This window comes from Haemaphysalis longicornis, unplaced genomic scaffold (genome assembly GCF_048455015.1).
Source record: "Haemaphysalis longicornis isolate Haplotype H1 unplaced genomic scaffold, Haemaphysalis longicornis Haplotype H1 scaffold_7, whole genome shotgun sequence".
NCBI classification, from domain to species: Eukaryota; Metazoa; Arthropoda; class Arachnida; order Ixodida; family Ixodidae; genus Haemaphysalis; species Haemaphysalis longicornis.
The window spans coordinates 77099429-77114337 of record NW_027526422.1 but is presented as its reverse complement, the minus strand read 5'-3'; the positions used below and the strand labels follow the sequence as shown (position 1 = coordinate 77114337).

The window sequence follows — 14909 nt, the reverse complement described above, 5'->3', positions numbered from 1 at the left end:
GCTATACCTTCTGACATTATCCAGAATTTTTTTATTTTTTAGAGTTTATCTTCATTTATTTAGTATTCATCTTCATTTACGTTAGAATGATTTACGTTAGAATAATTTAATTTACGTTGGAATAACGAATACATTTGGAAGTTTCCCGAAATCTGCATTATTGTTGAAATGCTGGGCGTTACAGGAATCACCAGTTTTCAGAATGATTTATATTTTTCTCTTTTTAGTTTTTGAAAATTTTGTTCATCCAATTATCTCCAGTTAGGTTAATATAACGATGAAATTTAGAACTTTTCCGAAATCTGCCTTATTTTTAAATGCAGTTACACGGTTCACCAGTTTTCGTAATTATTTTATATTTTCTTCTTTTTTTTGTTTTTCAAAATTTCTTTCGAGCAATTATCTCCATTTACGCTATTATAACGACTACAGGTGGAACTTTAGCAATGTCTGCAATATTGTGGAAATGCCATGCGTTATACGCTTTGACATTTTCCGTAATTATATTTTTCTTCTTTTTTTTAAATTTCGTTCGACCAATTATCTCTATTTACGTTATTATAACGGTTACATTTGGAACGTTCCCGATACATCCATTATTGTGGAAATGCAGTACGTTACATGGGTCGCCAATTTTCGTAATTTTATATTTTTCTTATTTTTTAGCTTTTCCAAATTTGGTTCTACCAATTATCTCCATTTGCGCCATTATAACGATGGCAGGTGAAACTTTCGCGATATCTACATTATTGTGGAAATGCTTTGTGTTATACGTTTTGAAACTTTTCCCAATTTTCAGTCTTTAAAAATTTTGTCCGTCCAGTTATCTCCAGTTACGTTATTAGAACGACTACATTTGGAAGTTTCCCGAAATTTGCATTGTTGTGAAAATGCAGGGTGATGCAGCGTTCGCCCGTTTTCGTAATGATTTTACTTATAATTTTTTTTATTTTTACAAAATTTGTTTGGACCAATTATCTCCATTAACGTTTTAATAACGATTACAGGTGGAACTTTCACGATATCTGCATTTTTATGGAAATGCCATCCATTATACGTTCTGATGTTTTCCGTATTCTTTTATATTTTTCTTATTTTATAGTTTTTCAAAATTTTGCTCCACCAACTATCTCCAGTTAAGTTATTATAAGGATTACGTTCGTAACTTTCCCGAAATCTGCATTATTGTGGAAATGCAGGGCGTTAGACATTTCGCCATTTTGCGTTATTTTTCGTATTTTTCTTATTTTTTTAGTTTTCCGAAATTGGTCCGACCAATGATCTCGATGTACGCTATTATACCCATTACAGGTGGAACTTTCGCGAAATCTGCGTTATTGTGGAAATGCAGGGCGTTAGACGTTTCGCCGTTTTTCGTACATTTTTTTCTTATTTTTTTTATTTTTTTCAAAATTTCGAGTGACAAGTCATCTTTATTTGCGCAGTTATAACGATTACAGTTGTAACTTCCGCTATATCCGCATGGTTGAGGAAATGCAGGGCGTTACACGCTCCTGGGTGTGGGGCACTCGGAAAAGAATGCTACACATTAAAAGAACTGGTCAAGATTTTCAACCATTTTAATAAAGGAATGAGCCCAATAGATACTAGAAGCATTAAAAAATATTTGGTAGAGAAAGGAGACACATCTCGGGCGTGTGCTCAATTGCTACTGCCGTGCGTCTGAATAGAAAGGGGGTTGACAGCGATTGTGCTCTTGAATTTCGAATGCATTACGACCTCTGGTACTGCTCCGTCTTTCACAAATTAAGATGACCCTTCCTCATAATTGATTAGATGAAATTGAGTGAGCCATCTGCTCATCAAAAAGGCGAACAAAACCTTAACATACCCCGACGAAGGCAGCGACACCAGCTCATATGAGCATGTGGATTAACCGTGCATCCTAAACATTTGAAGAAAGGTTTATGTGACTGGTGGTTAGAGTTAGAATCGCAAAAAAGCCGGGATTCGAGGGCGAAGGGAGCTTGGCGAGACACCGCGCTCGATCGACTCGTGTGGAGTGCTGCAGCTGGTGTTGTCGTTGTTGGTGGTACTAGATTTTTATGGTCTTATACCATCGAGCCACATGGCCTAACCACAAAAAGGAAATGGTCCTCTCGCGAGCGGTCATCCAAATGACTAGAGCCTCCTCAATGCTGTTCATTACACGTTTTGTGAAAACTCCAGCTGAGATTTAGATATTAACAGAAGTGTATTTTCTTCTTTAAAAGAGTGGGAAATAAATATATCAAGCACACCTCCGAAATTAAGTTGCGGCTATAATAGCTTATATTACGGGTGATCTCACGATACAATAACAGCGAGTATGCTGGGAGGAAACTGTTGACGCCGACTAAGCTTATAATCAGTGATTGCACATGGCTACCTGTAAGAAGGCTCCACTCCCACTTTGGTCGGCCAAATAAAAAAGTTTATCTCCCTTTCTCTCTCACAATAAGATCTTTGTCTAGCCTTATAACTTGACAAAAACTTTGTATTTGCGATTGCTTTGAAGTACCTCAGACCAACTTCTCTTTCAAAAAAAAAAACATTACGGGAAAAAACATCAAAAACTACAATGAAATACATTCCGTAACCTGGACTATTTACCTTACAGCCAGCAGCCGCAGAGAGCCGCACACTGGCCTGCTTGCTTGTACCCTGGTATTGGTGGCCTTTGTGCTTGGACTCCTGCTCGCGGTCCTCTTGACCTACTCAAATGCTCAGCGCGCCACCAGAGGTGAAACTCCGCCTCAGCCCAATGCTGACAGCATCTGCTCCAGCCCATCCTGCGCCATGGTGGTCGCTCTTCTGACACAATCAGCGCAACTGGACGAAGAGCCCTGCCAGAATTTCCGACGCCATGTCTGCGGCTGGTGGTACGGCACAAATGTTCACAGCGGTGGCTACGTAGGCGGCAACCGAGCCGCTTTCCACGCCCGCCTAGGGCTCCACCTCAAGCGCCTAGCCAGCAATAGCCGGCTGGTTGGCTCTGGCCAATACCAAATGGCTCGATTCTATTCCGCCTGTCAGCTGTACGCACGCAGGCAGAGCCAAACCCGTATCGAGGAGGTCCTACAGATATCGGGAATTGGTGCAATGCCTTGGTCCAGGGCCAAAAACTCGGAAGAGCTTTTTGTCTTAATGGTGGCCGAAGTCTTGCGTTCCGGGCTTACGTCTATCATCAGTGTGAAGTGGAGTGACTCGCGACTGTACGTGGATGCCGGGACGTCCCTCTCAAGCACCATGAGAGGGCTGTATGACCACTTATCCACCTTCGTCACAGACGTCCTTATTGCGCTTGGTTTACAAGAGGACGCAACGCTGCTATCTGCTGCTATCCGTCTAGACAGCGAGGTGGAGCGCGTACTATCGGCTCCTCCCTCAGAATTCTCCGCCTTCACTGTCTGCGAGCTGCCCCCGGTGGGTTACTGCGAGCACTGGGTCCGTGGCCTCAACCTTGGATTGGACAACCGGGCGATTATAAGTCAAAGCACTTCTGTGATGGCGCGAGGCTTAGTGAAGATAAAAACACTCATATCGACGCTGGGCTCTGCCAACCTGACGGTTGTTTCCATCTACACTTTGCTCATACCTCTATCGCAAGTCATGAGATACGCATATGCCATCACTCCGGACAAGACACGGTCCAGGAGCCAAGATGGAGACTTGTGCCTACGGGAGACGTCCGAACGCTTTCCAACGTTGTTTCCCGTATGGGTTGCCGATACGGTAGAGACGGCAGAGTCACGTGGGTACTTTGATGAAATGGTGGCAGCGCTTCAACAGGCCACTGCTGAACTGCATCAAATTGCGGGTGGTGTCGTCTTTAGCCCCGCAGACATTGCCGAAAGCCGGATGAAGATTGAATGTGAGTTCACGTTACGTTTGTTTTTCACATTTTCTGTCACATGCACAACCATTTAAATCCAGGATCAAGAGCAGTTGGATGCCAGAGGGCTGTTAATACTGGAGATTCAGCAACGTATTCCCTACTACGCGTGTTTTCTAATGTCGTAGCTCCTTTAATAACATCGACTGCAAGTTTACAGCTCGTTTCGGCTATTATATAAGTCCGACAGTTAACACTACGTATTCTAATCGCTCCTAAGTGAACTAGCATGACACCAGTTTTTCTAGTCAGAACTATTCAAAATCCCGTCGGTCAGCCGGTGCCCCCCTAACACCAGCCAGCTGGCTGGGTAATAGCGGGATCGACTGCCTAGCTTTGGGCAGTTGCAAATGCAGCAATGAGTTGGTAACCTGGTCCCGTTCTCGGGGAAGTCAATGCCCAAGTCAGCTTGCAGCAGCTCCCTGGGTGTTTAAGGGGAAGTGTCTTGTAAGAGACCGATGCCCGATGCGGAGGCAGCCCTGGACAGGCTCGTTTCGCATTTAAGTCATATTGCGGAGAGAAATTCATAAACTGTGTGGAAGCAGCAACCCTACTGTACAGTAAACATGTGACTGGCTGCCGTTGCGGAGGCTCCTTTTCCGTAGAATCAGGTCCTGAGAGCGTGGTCCACATATTTCCGGCAAAAACTAGGAAAGAGGGAATTACTAAAGCGACCGTTGAAACACTCTGTGCTGAGTTCCGGCTAGTAGGGCTGGACCGATCTCCTTGGCAAGATCCCAGAGGAGCGTGAAGTCTTGTTCCTGTGAGCGAAAAACTTTTCTGGAGGAGGGCAAAAACTAATCGGAGCGATCCACAACACCTGTAAAGGGCATAGAGTCGTCGAACAAACTACCGGCACCCGGAGACCGCGTAAGGCGGGAGGAGCCAATTGAGTACCTTGATTTTTGGAAAACGTTTTCGACGAATCATTTGCACATCTTGCCGCGGCCTGCCGTAAGCACGGGCGGTTGATCCGAGTGTGACGGAATGGCTTTCAGAAAGTGGGTTTCAGAAATGTGGGTTTCAAAAATGTGGGTTTCAGAAATAGCATTTTTTTTTAATCTGAGCAGTTATTGCACCATAACAAGCAAGTTCGCAGCTGGGAAAATTTACTATCCGGTGGGTATTGCAATAAAGACATTTGCTGCCCTTTTATTTTCACTTTGTAGCGAATTAGTGACGAGAGTTTAGTTTTTTTCGACCGCCCGTGGATTTTATATTCAACTTTTGGTGCCGGTTTTCGGTAAGATGGGCTGTTTCTCCAGATCGATTATGTTCGCAGTTTTTCTTGTACTAAGAAGGTTTATTGGCCGTTACAACCTTCAAAAGCTAAATTCCACCGCCAGCAAATAAATGCCCTGCTGAGTTCCGCTTTTATTGTCCGTGCGATTTAAGACACGTTTCGGTAATATACGAAATCCAGCAAACCTGAAGCCGTTTACCCACAGGGGCGAGTTTTATGTGTGTAAGAAGCTAGGAGGAGTAGATTAGGCCATACATTTCTGGTTCATCTCTCTTTGGGCAGATATGAACAAGTACAAGCCGACGCTTTCTGCTGTCGTGCCGTTGTCATCGGACGACTTTCTACGTAACGTGATCACGCTCAGCGGCCAGGTTCATCTGACACACGACGACGCTGCCCTCCGGAGATCGCTGCAGCAGTTGAGCGGCGAGCTTCGGTACGATGGTGAGGTGTTTCTTGTGCCGTCCATGTACCTGACCGGTGACCTGCTGCACTCAGAGGCCTCCGAACCGATGCTCGACTACGCCACGGCCGGAGTTCCCGTTCTGGTTGACTGGGCACGCTTCCTTGTCAAGGAGGTACGCCTGCATCTTGCCAGCATCTTCTTAGCTACATACGTTGCTCACAGTTGAAGGACTTAGTTGAACCACCAATCAAACATTGCTGTGGTTTAGCTTTGGCTAACCCTAGTTGATAGCGAAAGCTTCACTGCCCTGGCTAGGCCCACTGTGGAGATGTGGTCGAGGTGTTATTTTACGATGATATACAGGCATGTTTGCAATGAGTGCACTGCCGATTTATCGTCTTTTTTCTCCTCACGGCTTTGTATAATCAAGTCTCGCCGTACGAGCGATTACAGCTCGATGTTCATCTTCCTCCATTGCACACGGGTCCGCGCCGCACGTGGCCTCCTGGCCTTCCTTTCTGGCGCGCGCTTATGGCTACAGCGGCGGCCTCCTCGCCTTTTTCCGCAAGAGGCGATATGGGTTCCACGCACGTCTCCGTTCCCTCCTCGCCTGTGTCTTCCCAACATCGGGCTGCTGCTGTGTGCCGAGCGCTTCTGGAAGGGGGTGTGGTCGCTCTCAATGTCAAAACTGATCACCCCGCGAATACTACCCGGGGTAGCGTAGTGTAGCTTTCGCTACAAAAATAACCGTGCTAGGGAACAATAAAAACGGAGTACTCAAGGATCTGGTTTGGCAATACCTCCTTCTCCCTGCAATTGTGTAACCTTGGTGCATGTGGACAGCTTTGCAAAAGATACGTACTGTGGCCGCTTCTCTACTAGCAAGATTAGGGAACCCTGGAGCTTCCGAAGTGGTAACGATGTGCATACGGGGCTGTGGCTGCAGACCACGATTGACCGCATGACTCGGGCCATAGTCTTTGGAATAATTTTTTTCACTTTCTCCCCTTGGAGGGCTTAATTGCGGTTTTCCTCTTCGAATGTACCCGATTGGCTTCTTCGAGTCAATGCAGATTCCGCAATGTTTAAAAATATTTATTTGCAAATTCCGTTCAAATATAAAACATGGCACATGGATAGATCGTAGCTCCTTCATGAGGCAGCGAACACGTAACGCTGGCCTTCAGCTGTACCGCCGCATGAGCATCACAGCGATTTGACCAAGTCTATGTCACCAATCAGCCTGTAAATTCCACACTTGAAAACAGACACCACTGTTCGACGAGCCACGGAATGAGCAATGCGGAGAGGAAGTTCATCACATCCTGATGAAGTGAATGAGCTGGGTAACGCGTTTAGAGCCTAGGTAGCAGTTCTGTCAGCCTGTACAAAAAATTCTGACGGTTACTTTTATACTTCCTAATCGAAATTTGGGTCCAGCGTGAGGTGGAGTCGTCTCGGTCACGGCGCATATCTTCTGCGTGTCTCGAAGTGATCGCGTGATCAGCGAACGGGCGGCGGCGTACGGTACTCTGCTGTTATCTCGTACCATGTCGCCGCCGCCGGCCAGCGTGTTGTGGTAAATCATGTTTGAATCTCCCGCGCAAATGTCACGTGGTTTGGATTAACGGTGGACAAAACAGCGTTTGGGAAGGCGGAGGGCGGAAAGGGGGCTCCTTGTGGGGCGACGCCTGAAACAAGAGTGAGGGGTAAGCAGGGAGAGAGATGACAACATAGTGACGCGTGCCGCCCTCTTCCTCACCCTTGTCGCGGGGCTCTGCTACGTTTTCTTTCTGCTTTCGCTACTGCGTCGGTCACTCGGTTACGAGGACGCCTTCGCCGCGAAGTCCAGGTCACAGCTGCGAAAGCGCTAAGCCCTAGAACAGCATCTGCGTACCTGATGCTTTATAGCATCCACAAAAGAATAAGGAAAAATTTCAACTTGAGACACCCAATTTGCTCACCTGCATGCTAAAATCTATTATTCTTGGTCACCAATACCACTACATCAAATTATCCCTAAACCTAAGCCTCTAATTACGCCATGTGCGACACAACGTGCTTTTGCTGAGACACCACGTTCCATTCCACTTTAGCTTTCAGAACCAACATCTTTCTTCAGAAGTAAACGATATTTTCTGTTGGGCCAGATTAGCTATCTGGAGTTTTGTTCTCGCTAAACGTAAATACTGAAAGTAAATTCCTCTCTGTTAAATGAACCCTGTAACACTTACCATCGACTACTCGGAATGTATTTTGGGGTAAAGTTTATTGTCCCAGCAATCATCTCCCACAAGAACTATGAAAATTCGTTCACTATCACCGAAACTACGCGCGATGAAAAATCGCGCATAAATGTTCCCTCTCAACTCAACTGCGGACAACCAACGTCACCTAGATAGAGTAGGCGCGCTCTCTCCCGGAGTGGGGGGCGGCGCGCGGCGTTCTGTTCGGCGGCCTTCGATATGTCACAGGCCGGGGAGTTTTGTCCTCTTCCCCTCAACGTGGCCGGGTCTATGTCCGGTCTGGTGCCACAAAAAAGCAGGCATGGCGGCCTGCTCGCAAGCAAGCGCTCAGGCTGGTGGGGCGTTTGTGGAGCAATAAACGTTTGTTGTCGAGTGGGCTCGTTGAAAGTGGAATATTTAGGTCGTCACTCAAACCCCGCGTGCACTCAAAACAAAAGAAACACCAAAAGCACGCGGACAGGTTCAGACATAGAAGAGGTTGATACACAGCGCCGACGACGGCGGATCGTCACAGGAAATGCCAGAATTTAGCCGCGAAGTTGACCAGCGACAGCCAATAGGACAGCCAGGACAGCCATGGCCCAATTGACGTCGCAGAGGCCATGCCAGGGGTGCATAATGAGGAGAATTGAAGAGACCGCGGTTGGTTTTTCCGCGTTTTTCACGGCGATTTGCGCGCTTACCGCTTCACGTGCACGTGTAATATTTGGCTCCGGTGTTCCTGCCAGTGTAATCTATACGTCGCGCAGGTTAACTTGCACTGCACGAAGAGTGTTGCAGGGTCCCTTTAAGGTAGCCGACCAGCGAAGCCCTTTGGTACATGACATTGAGGCGACACGTAGTTGGTACCAGCGATATTTTTTTTCTCCTCGGTCTTAATACTAGTCACACTTCAGAAGGACAAAAACATAAACCGAAACCCGTTTATTTTAACACTACTTATTTTGAAAACGGCACCTATTTATAACTGTCGTATTTTCGTGCGTATAACCCACCCCTGCATATAATCCGCACCCCCACTTTCAGCTCGCCGGAAAAGAGACAAAATCCTCGCGTATTGCCTGCACATTTGATACACCAAAGGCTGCACCGAAGCTACTGCAGCCGGAAAAAGCGTATATTTAGATACACGGACTGCAAAGCAAAAGTCACAATTCACTGGTAAAATTCAGTTAAAGTTAGAGTGCACTCGTCCATGCTTTTTCTTCCTTGTTGGCCTTGCATGTTTTGCGAAATCGCTGCCATGGAAGTCTTAGTCAGTGTCACTGCGTAGGAGCTTCACGGCACAACGTGCATTGCCACGAAGCTACACTAAAAGTAAAACCCTGCGCATCATCCGACCCCTACTTTGCCACTTAAATTATCGAATTTGCAGTGCGGGTTTTACGCGCGAAAATACGGTACTGTTTTCGAAATGCATATTCGAGTGATTAGGCGTGTAGCTTAGGGTCCAAGTCTTATGTTTATGTTGTAAATGGTGCCTACTATTGTTTCCTCAACTGAAGATGCATACGCAAGTGGCGAGATGCATAAGATAATGTTGTGAACCATGATGCCATTTTGTTGATGAGCGCGTGCTAATAGCCCACAGATGCCGGGGCGTTCGTTTCCCAAAGCCACGCGCTACAGAATGTCTTGCGCTATTAAGATGCTGAGAGCCTCGCGACTTCTTTTCTCGGAAATGAAAATACATGAAATCCTATACATGTGAACTTGGCTTAAAGGGCCGTGTAAGTGTGCCATAGACGCGATAGCTACAATACTGGCTAAGAAGCTCCATCTTAAAAGGGGAGGGTTAAAAAGAAGTCAAGTATACAAAAGGTTGTCAGTTTGAAAAAAACTTGACATGTTTAAATATTTCCAATTGAAAAATACATCTGTCATTCGTATCCAATTACCGAAACCAGAACGATACCTCTAAATGCAGAACTGTAAACACGAAAGTTTCTGAACTATAGTTATCGCGCAAATTATCTGCGCACGGGCAATAGACTGACCGTTCTGTGCCTTTGTCATACTCATTTTCCAGAATGCAACCCTGAACGCACAGCTCTCTGAGCGCGTAGCGTGCATTCGGAAGATGCTCCAGGATTCTGTGGACGAAGGTTCAGCCCCAGAGCTGACCTCTGAGATTTTGCACCGCATTGCCCTCGTGCCATGGGCTCTGGACGTAGCCTTCGCCGCAGCCCGTATGAACTCACCGCTCCCCGAAGACAATGTGACAGACGTACGGGCGAAAGAGCAGGTCTTTTTTCGTCGATTTTGCCACGTAGCCTGTGGGGATCCTATCGCCGACATCTTGTGTTCCCATGCTGCTCGGAGTTCAACGTGGTTTGCAAGCACGTTCGGTTGCCGTGACGTTCCCGGACTGGTCTGCTCTTAAGCATACGACAGCAACCTCATTTTCTGTGTTGTAATATACGCTGCAGTCGAAAGGGGAAACTTTTTGTTTTGTGTTTTTAATTCTTACGTGGCCGGTCGATCTTCAAGCCCCTGTTTGGAAAAATTGCCCTGCAAACTTCTTACTCTTCTAGTTTTTCCCAAGAGGAAGGCAAAGTCGCGGCATGATTCTTTAGAAAACATATTGTAAATGTAGGTCCTGTGTGTTTAGCTTGCTCTCTTACATTGCGTTTTTAAGCGTACTTCACTCTTTGTGAACAGCATGTACGCTGCCCTACGGTAGACGTTCAGTATCGTCCTTTAACTGACACCTTAACGTCGTTTGGCCTACCATGTTTTTATTGCCCCTTAAACTTGCCTAGCTAGCCGTTTGAGTTAATTCTATCTGCGAATGCCATTAGTGTGTGGTGGCTGCTTGTTGGGCTAATTATACCGGTTCCGAGCCCGGCATTGACGGGTTGTGTCCGTGTAGTTGTCTGGTGCTTTTATATACCTGTGTGTGTACTTTGTGTAGGCTTTTGTTCATTATGTGTTACTCTTGTCAATCAGATTCGTCATCTTATGTTTAAAAAGGTTTCTTGTCTGCTCAACTTTTTTCTCTTCTAGATGCGTTCTGCGTATTTTTCTTCTCCTTGCCATAGTGAGTGTTGGCAATCTGTCTGCTGTAATGGCGTATGATTGCTCTAAGACTCTCATTGACCTAGCCCGTCGTTCAAATACTTGAGTTGTCAACAGTGCACTCTCGTAACCTTCCTTTATACGAAAGTTCAACTCTCGTGTGAATTCATAGAAAAATATATTGTGAGTGTTGAAGCATACTGCAACCTGTTTTTCTTGGTCGCCTGCTATGTCTACTGGTGGTTGCACTCGCCCAAGTGCCTTTGTCAGCTAATTTCACCTTCAGAGACTGGAAAGTCTCGTGATTTTTTTATTATGAATGCCTTATTTTGGAGATGCTTGCAGAATGTTTTTTCCATTTCTGAACTTTTGCAGTGTGACTGTAGCGCATTCCAATACCTTCTTTTGTTGCCTAAGCCAACATAAAAGTGGAATGAAATCCAGGTGCAAAAACACCAACAAATATCACAACCTATTGATGTTGTAGAGGCTGTACTTAAGTGCAACCAACTAGTACAGTACTGAATTAGGATTCTAAGAATGGCGTGTTGCTACAAATCAGTAATAGAGTGGGAGTTTGCGCCAGATGTCTGCCTCTTAGAGGAATTAGGATAAAACTTGAAGGGCGCCTTGATTCTGCCGTCTCCGCCGTATGGCAGCACTGGCATCGAGGCACCCTGCCTGGAGCAGTAGAACGCGGCAAATTTAAATTGATTTCAGCAAACTTCAAGCGTGTTTACATTGCAAGGAGCGCGACGGGAGAGAAACAGCGTGAGAGGTGAGCAGGAGAGCGAAGCGAGACATTTACAGCAAATGTCGACGAAAGACTGCCGTCTTTCTTTCGTCGTCATTTGCAACGAAAGGAGCCGATACGCGGCCAATTTCTCATTCTCTGACGCTAAAATACATAAACCCTAGCCGTATGAGCTTCGCCAGACACCGCAGGACTGAGAAGGCCAGACACTCGCTCATCAAATACAACAGTACACCCAACACTGCACTCTCGCACGACACAACTTCCAGCCACTGGCTGAAAAGTTGCCAAACGAACACGAGGTCACCCTCCGACAGCTCCAAGCACATTGCCACCACACGGCTACATGCCAGTCACGTTACCATACGCAAGCCCCTATGTTAGAACTGCCACATCCAGCCGCATTATACCATATGGTTGGGGGCATGCCAGCAAATGGCAGATCTTGTACCAATTAACCGGGAGGATATGGAAGAAAAGCAAAATGAAAAAGATTATAACGATAATGAGAGGGCACGTAGGGCAATGGGACTCTATAACGCTTCTGCAATCACTACATAATTAGGAATGGGAGGTGTGCTTGTAATTATTTCCCGTAGTTGTTCTTGCAACGAAGGAACTCCTCTAAAGAGCGCGCTGGAGAAGAATGGCCGGATTCACATTACCATACTCACCTTTATCATCATCATCATCAACAACCTATTTAGGTTAACTACAGGATGTACACCTCTCTCATCGACCCTAACCCTTCCTGTCGTTGTCGGCCCGGGTTCACTCAATGTCGCAGAATTTTCTCATTTCTTCCATGTACCAAGTTGATGATCTTCCCATTCTTTAGTCCCATTTACCTGCACCACCTGGTGCTCAACCGGTTGTAAATTTCGCCGCATTGCGTGCCCAATTTATTACCACAATGGCGTGAAGAATCGGCGTTGGGATGAAATGATAGTTTCTAACTGTAGAGGAGGACAACTGGCAGCTATGAGAATTTGCGGAGCCGTTAATATACGTTAGCCGCGCACAAAATAAAGGATTTATTTTACACCATCAGCTGTCAGGGTGGTTTATGCTCAAAATCGGTCGTCTTCCTTAGCTCCGCAAAATATTACAGCAATGCTGCTGAGTCTTTACTTCGGCCTGCAGGAAAGCTAACTACTTCTGACGATCATGATGAATGATCCTGGATACAGTGAAAGAAAAAACCGCTTCCCGTTTGCGGAATAGTAACCGGGTCCCTCGCCTTATGAAGCCGGAGTCTATGCGATTTTTTTCTTTATTGCATTTTGAACAAACACTCACATCAGTGTCGGTTTAAAACCCGCCTACCGAACGTTGGTGGGCGGAAACAAACAAACATCCAAAGAAGACAATTTCTTTAAAATAGGTAACCCCGCAAGCTCCAGGCACTGCATTCTGGGTAAAGCACTTGCTGACAGTCTTTGCGCCAGCATCAGAGTGGCGCACCGCCGTACGACTCAGCCAGATGGCGTGCAGGCCCAAAAGCATTATGGTCGAAGCGAACGCTAAGCAGAAGTTACTGATTCGTGCCGTACACCCCAAACCCAAACGTTAGGCCTACGGTGTGCACACGCGAGAGTTGCTGTGGACATTCTAGAAAACTGGTGCGTACCTCCAGAGTAGCCCATACTCGTAGTGTGGGATTGGAGCGAGACAGCTTCGCGATCAACCACTGTCGTAGTTAGATGGAGAGGTGCATGCATGATTTGATTTCCACAACTTTCACTGGTGGTGCAAGGCTCAAAAAACATCAGAGCTGGTGGGCCCCCTCTCTTCGTCGGAGACCCAGCTGCTGCACCCGACGTGGATTTCAAAAGTTGCCGCTGGAAGGTCTCCATGACTGGCAGGACCGGATCGTTCCCTCCGCAGGCTTTCGCATCTCACAAAGTTGACCGCGTTTGCACGGGTCGGAAGGCAGGGCTCATTCAAACAATTCAGAGCTGCGTACTGCCTCTTCGTGTCTGAGTTCGTGTTTTGTATGCACCGGTGTATATATTAAGAATATTGCTGCCTTCATTCCTTGTAGGATTTGTGTTTGATATTAACGATCTTCCGTGCGACATCAAACGACCACGTTACGTGTTTCGTCGTATGAGCCATTTTTTTCAGCTAAATGTTCTGGGTTCTGAAAGGAATAAATTGATCTTTACTTCCTAGCAGGTATACGTAATCACTGGATGTCGTCAGGTTGTCTGCTGCCCCTAAGTGTCACTATCCGCCAATTTTTATCCTTACAATTAGATAATGGTCTTATGAACGTTGCATCCTCAGACGTATTTGTTCTTATAAAAGATTGCTCGTGGCATGAACAATTAACTACTACAGCCTGACTTTCTAGGTTTTCTGCGGTACCTATGGTAAGAATGAGGCCATGCAACTATGTCCGCGAAGGCTTGAGGAAGGCAAGTGATAAGTATTGTTAGAATGTACGATTATCTGTGCTTCTGCGTGTGGTCATTACTATGGGAATCATATCATCCCTTACACGCAGCATTATTATGGCAAATATATCTTTGTGAACCCATACATTTTATGACGGCGCTTCCTTTAAAGCAGTTTTCAGTCTCGAGGAGAACTGGACATACCGCATAGAGTAGTTACCCCTAAGATCTGTCCTATGATGTAACAATGCCGGAGCATCAGTTCACGATGGTCCGTGAAAGCATGTGTGGTTGGATTGCTGAACCGCCTGCTGACATCATCGATAGCCAGCTCCATTGAGTGGACATCCTAGGTTGTGCAGGTTATGCTGACGTAGAAGTCGCGTGCATCTGTAGACTGCTGTCATTGTCAACGAACTGTACCAGAGGGGGTTTATTTCTAAGCCTGAATTCAGTCTTAACGATAGGTTACCTTACCATTGATCCCGATGACGGGGCAACCAACGTCAAGCACAGTCCAGATCAAGCTATGGGTAGATCTCGTTAGACTTCAAACAGAAACGTAAGGGCTTAAGTCGGGCGGTCGCATACTCAAATGGTACGTTCGTCTGCCGCATGTCCCAATCGCAGCCGCATGAGGATTCCTCTACCGGTCGTGAGTCCACGTGCCTCCGGCATCGGTATTGACCAATACACGTAGGTTCGTGTCTTGTTAGAATGCCGCGTAGGAGATAATGCGGATGACATGTCCTTTTTTATTGATAAATATGCCCTCCAGCATAAAGTAAATGAACACAAACAGTCCCATTTCCACAATGATGTTAAGGAGGGGCCGGTATTTGGGACCGGGTTTCTAGCGGCGAAAGTCGGAGGTCGTCCTGGGTGATACCCGAGGGCCCCCATGAGGTGAACTCCGGCTGACTGAAGACCCGGACATGTCCCCAAAAG

At 46.4% G+C, this 14909-nt stretch overlaps 1 protein-coding gene across 1 annotated transcript; it reads left to right on the top strand.

The window, feature by feature from the left end:
* The first annotated feature begins 2650 nt into the window (after window positions 1-2650).
* LOC144144508 (uncharacterized) lies at window positions 2651-12033 on the top strand. Its single transcript, XM_077675986.1, has 3 exons — window positions 2651-3874; window positions 5421-5716; window positions 9820-12033. Exons 1-3 carry the CDS (start codon window positions 2800-2802, stop codon window positions 10171-10173), a joined length of 1725 nt encoding a protein of 574 aa, XP_077532112.1. The 5' UTR covers window positions 2651-2799; the 3' UTR covers window positions 10174-12033.
* The last annotated feature ends 2876 nt before the right edge of the window (window positions 12034-14909 follow it).

Coding starts and splice junctions, on each gene's coding strand:
- LOC144144508 (XM_077675986.1), top strand. CDS start 2,800: ATGGTGGTCGCTCTTCTGACACAATCAGCGCAACTGGACGAAGAGCCC. Junction 3,875..5,420: donor AAGCCGGATGAAGATTGAAT/GTGAGTTCACGT, acceptor CTCTTTGGGCAG/ATATGAACAAGTACAAGCCG. Junction 5,717..9,819: donor CACGCTTCCTTGTCAAGGAG/GTACGCCTGCAT, acceptor CTCATTTTCCAG/AATGCAACCCTGAACGCACA.